The sequence below is a fragment of the Arctopsyche grandis genome, chromosome 6 (assembly GCF_051622035.1).
Source record: "Arctopsyche grandis isolate Sample6627 chromosome 6, ASM5162203v2, whole genome shotgun sequence".
Classification (NCBI taxonomy): Eukaryota; Metazoa; Arthropoda; class Insecta; order Trichoptera; family Hydropsychidae; genus Arctopsyche; species Arctopsyche grandis.
Window position 1 is genome coordinate 9,281,275 of NC_135360.1, and position 5,489 is coordinate 9,286,763.

The 5,489-nt window shown below is 44.0% G+C and overlaps 1 protein-coding gene across 1 annotated transcript; it reads left to right on the plus strand.

Annotated features, from left to right (window-relative positions):
• The first annotated feature begins 312 nt into the window (after positions 1 to 312).
• LOC143912571 (uncharacterized) lies at positions 313 to 903 on the plus strand. Its single transcript, XM_077431860.1, has one exon. It carries the CDS (start codon positions 313 to 315, stop codon positions 901 to 903), a length of 591 nt encoding a protein of 196 aa, XP_077287986.1.
• Positions 904 to 5,489: the final 4,586 nt, after the last annotated feature.

The following is a 5,489-nucleotide window of genomic DNA, read 5'->3' on the forward strand; positions in this document are numbered from 1 at the left end:
TTGTCGTTTGAGGCCCCGAGTCCATATAATAAGATGCTTCAGGTGTCGGGGATTCGGACACATTGCGGTAGAATGCGCCAGCAAACAAGACAGAAGCAAAGAATGCAACAAGTGCGGCCAGGAAGGCCATAAAGCTGTGATTTGTAAGAACGACCCACACTGCAGCATTTGTGAAGGAGAAAAAATAAGCAGCGGTCATCAGACCGGTAGTCGAAGCTGTGCAGCCCTCCGGACTGCTCTGAAAGGACGAACACAACAATAATCCGCATACTCCAGATCAATCTGAATGGATGCCAGGCGGCGCAGGATGTGATGATACAGACAGCAGAGGAGCGGCGAGCGGACCTCGTGATTGTGTCTGAACAGTACCGCAACATTCCTCATCGATGGTATTCGGATGCAAGCTCAAGATCTGCAATCTACACACCAACTGCCCACCTGCGAATCACGAATGCTGTTTCAATTGGCGTCCAAGGCTGGACGTGGGTGGAGATGAGGGGAGTGAGGTTCTATAGCTGCTATTTTTCTCCTAGTGCAACAATAGAGGAGTTCAAGAGAGATCTCGTCTGCCTTGAAGATGACGTGAGAACATCGACCTTACCTGTTGTCGTTGCCGGAGATTTTAACTCAAAAGCTCCAGAGTGGGGCTCTCAAACAACGGATCGCAGAGGTATTTTACTCTCTGAAATGGCATCGCATTTACATCTGCATGCGGCCAACGTAGGAAGTGCTTACACGTTCGTTCGGGGCAGCACCGGATCGGTCATCGATGTCACATTTGCAGGTGAAACAATAATTGGCAGGATCCGAAAATGGCAAGTGCAGCTACTCTCACAGCGACCATCGCTACATTGGCTTCGAGTTGGAAGATCGCCTCGCCGGGCCACAAATGATACCTTCTAGTTCTGGCTGGGGAGCTCGTAAGCTGGACATCGAAGCTTTGGACGAAGCCGTTGCAGAACTAAGATCAAAAGTGACTGACGTCGCAAGCAGCGGGGTTGGAGCCGAAGACATTGCCAACTCATTAAATGACCTATTGAGTGAGAGCTGCGACGCATCGATGCCGAGACGCGGAGGTAAAAAGAGGCGCCCGGTCTTCTGGTGGACCGAAAACATCGCCATACTTCGCCGCGAGTGCTTAACCTGCAGACGCCGAGCACAACGACGGTCAAGCAATGAACAGCACAGAGTGAAATATCAAGAAGCCAGGATAGCTTTCAGTGGCGGCTCGTCCTAATGGGCTGCCGGGCTGCAGCCCCTCCTATAAAATTCTAAGATATATATTTAATAAAACATTTAATATTTTATTTATTAATGATATTTTTTTTTTATTAGTTGGATGGACTTAACTATTGGGGCCTTCGACAGAGTAAATATTACTTACAATATCACCCATATCCAAAAGGGTGATATTGTAAGTAATGTTGACCGTTTCGAAGACCCCACTAACTTGTATGGTGACAGATGAATTAAAATGTTGCTGTACTGGCTGTAAAGTGTTACAGCGCCGAGCTGAACGCTGCCCAGCCCGGAGTTTCGGAACGAGAAAGAGAAAGAGCTATTTGCAACTGCAGATAGCTCTTTCTCTTTCACTCACTCTGCCTTTTGGGCTGGACAGTCGGCAGCCTTCGCCTGTTAAACGACATTCATCTGTCAGTTTGTTTAAGATTTCGCGCGCTTAATCTTACATTTGATTAGTTGAATCGCACGATCACAGCTTTATTCGTTTTCGTTACTCTTAATTGGTTGCGTACAAGCCCTCATCAAATCTTCGGTGAGTCGTTTTCATTTTGATAACAGCAAACTTTTTTCAAATCTGTTTAACTTTTTCTCGTAATTTTTATTTAAATATATTAAGATTTTTTTTCTTTTAAAAATGGAAGAACAAAAGAATTCAGTAAAATATTTACAAAATTTGCACTTTTCGCGACTAGAACTTACCGAAGAAGTCGCTATAAAAGCATTAGGCTGCCTCACGCCCAATTTAATTATTTCACAGCCTGCAACTAGTAGATCTTTTAGTTACTCGCGAAAATTTAATCCAGACATTTATAAAAAATACAATTGGTTAACGAGATGTACAGAAAAAAACGCGTTATTTTGTTATCCGTGTCTTTTGTTTGGAGGCGAGTCGCCAGGCGAAGCATCTTGGACGAAAACAGGTGTTATTGACTTAAAACATTTAAACGATAAATTTAAAAACACGAGGGAAGTGTCGAACACTTAAAAAATGTGTGTAATCTCACGATTTTGGGAAGCTTGTCGGCGGGAAATAGATAAGCATAACGAAAACGTCAAAAAAAAATCGGGATGTTTTATTTAAAATTATTGATTGCGTTAAATTTTGCGGTAAATTTGAAATGCCAATGAGGGGACACGATGAAACAGATAATTCAAAAAATCCAGGAGTTTTTCGGGGGCTTCTGAATATTCACAAAATTTCGACGATTCTTTAAAAAAACATTTTCAAACTTTTTCGGTTTTTAAAGGGACATCAAAAACTATTCAAAATTAACTTTTAGATTGTATTTTGAACGTGTGTAGGGAACAAATAAGTGCTGAAATAAAAAAAAGCAACTTATCTAGCTGTTATGGCAGATGAAACAACCGATGTATCGATGCATTGTCAACAGGTTAATGTTTTTCGTTACGAATTAGGGGGTTAAGTTTTTGAAAGGTTTTGGGGTTTTTTTTAATCCGCGTCGCGAAACCAGCAAGAACGAATTTTTTTTAGCAATCTTACTGGAGTACCAGCGTATTTTTCGAAATCTTCATCGCGTTTGGACGCACCCCTTTAATGGGTGGTGAATTTTACTAGTTTTTTTTTCAATAATACTTAAATCCACATGTAAGTGGTCGTACGCCAAAAATTGTGCTTAATTTGTCCTGTTATGACATGATAGAATAATTATGGTGACATTTTTTAGACATCTTTTCAGTGCAGCCCCGCCACTAAAAATTATCACGAGCCGCCACTGATAGCTTTACGAAAAGCTATAAAAGAAAGTAAAGAGAGATGCTGGAAAGAGCTCTGCAAATCGATTGATGTGGATCCGTGGGGGAGCCCATATAAGATCATAAGGAAAAAGCTCCGAATTGGAACTGTCGATCCATATCTTGAAAATAAGGCGAGTCTTGAATTGGTCATAGATGGCCTCTTTCCGCAACACCCAGTGATGGAAAGACGATCGGTGAGCAGTACTGGTGATGAGATGCCGATTTTCACGGAGGAAGAAGTCGTAGCAGCCGCCAAACGAATAAATATTGAAAAGGCGCCGGGACCGGACTGCATTCCAAACGCAGTTATTAAAAGAATTGCCTTGAGCGATCCTGCGTTGCTGTTGACGACTTTCAATGCTTGTCTGTCAGAAGGAACCTTTCCAAAACCATGGAAAAGACAAAAACTCGTGCTGATTTCAAAAGGAAAGGGAGGCCCACCAGGACCCTCATCATACAGGCCACTCTGCCTACTTGACGGGGTAGGAAAGTTACTAGAGAGACTTCTCCTACAGCGACTACAACAACAGCTAGAAAACAGCGACACAGGACTGTCATCGCAGCAATTTGGATTTCGACCCGGTCGCTCAACTATTGACGCGATCAGTGAAGTCGTAAACACCGTAAGACTTGCATGGCGTGGGAGCGTCAAGGCGAGCAAACATGTTGTGATGATCGCGCTCGACATAAAAAATGCATTCAACACTGCCAACTGGGGAAGGACTCTCGATGCATTAGTCACTATCAATGCTCCGGAAAAACTTATCAAGATGATCGAGAGCTATTTTTCGGACAGAATCCTTCTGTATGAATGCATGGGCAAAAAATACGAACGATCAGTCACTGCGGGCGTACCACAGGGATCGGTCCTGGGCCCAGCGCTTTGGAATGTAATGTACGACGGCTTGTTGAAGATCCCAATGCCAGATGAAACGAGCCTGGTCGCCTTTGCTGACGATGTCGCGTTGCTTGTCACCGCAAAGAACACAACATCTTTACGCCTAAGAAGCGAAGAAGCCATAAGAAGGGTAAAAAAATGGCTCGTGGATGCGGGCTTGGAGCTCGCCGTCCAGAAAACCGAAGCTGTATTCTTCACAAGACGTAGAAAGCTGCTGCCTCCTCAAATAACAGTCAACGGTTTTGAGGTGACGTTCAGCAGATCACTGCGGTATTTGGGAGTGCAGTTAGATGACAAACTACGCTTTGCAAAACATGCGGAAAAAGCGGGAGCTAGGGCGGCCCAAATAGCAGAAGACCTCGCCAGACTGATGCCCAACATCGGTGGACCGAAACAGAGGAGAAGAAAACTATACTGTGAAGTAGTACACTCAGTCCTCCTGTACGGTGCTCCGATTTGGGCGGAAAAAACAAAGGTTGAGAGGACGAGGCTCAGCCTCGCTAGAGTACAAAGAAGAGCTGCATTAAGAGTCGCAGCGGCATACCGAACAGTATCGGAAGATGCCATCCTGGTGTTGTGCGCCATTCCACCGATCGACTTACTCGCTCTAGAACGACAAGCGATCTACAGAGGTGAAAAGAAGAGTACAGCCAGAGAGACAACGATGATAAAATGGCAAGACAGATGGAACAACTCTGAAAAAGGTCGATAGACACACCATCTCATCGGAGACCTAAAAGCGTGGTGCCAAAGAAAGCACGGCGAACTGAATCACCACACGACCCAAATACTCACAGGTCACGGGTGCTTCGGGACCTACCTACACAAAATAGGAAAGGAAACAACTCCAAAGTGCCACCACTGTGAAAACGAGAAAGACGACGCGGCCCACACAACCTTTGATTGTCCAGCATGGGAAGACGACAGAAGAACATTCAGAACTGTAATCGGCGTAGAACACCTGACGCCGAGAAACATGATCTTCGACATACTGGATAGCGCAACTGCCTGGTCAGCGTGGGAAGCATTTGTTTCCATTATAATGAAAAATAAAGAAGAAGCAGAAAGAACCCGAGAACTCGAAGGAAGAGCCATAAATGGCTAAGACAAAACTGCTTTCCCGAAGCAAAACATGAATATGTGTCCGGGGAGCAGAGGTGTCAAGGGGTTGGGGTTTAGTCGGTAAAAATCCGACACTATCCTCCAGTTCGGGCTGGAGGATGTCTTTGGAAGATTCCCCACCTCCGACGATAAAAAAAAAAAAAAAAAAAAAAAAGGTTTGGTGAGCTTAGTACGTTTTGTGTATATTTTTGCAATGTCGAATTATTTGATTTCGGTGATGGTAACGTTAGGTTGGGTTAAGTTTGATGAGGTAAGCGAGTTTTGTGAATAACTTACAATCTCGAATTCTCAGATTTCGGTGATGGTTAGGTTAGGTTGGGTTAGGTTTGGTGAGGGTAGCACGTTTTGTTTATATTTTTGCAATGTTGAATTCTATGATTTCGGTGTAGGTTAGGTTAGGTTGGGTTAGGTTTGGTGAGGTAAGCACGTTTTGTGTATATTTTTGCAATGTCGAATTCTTTGATTTCGGTGT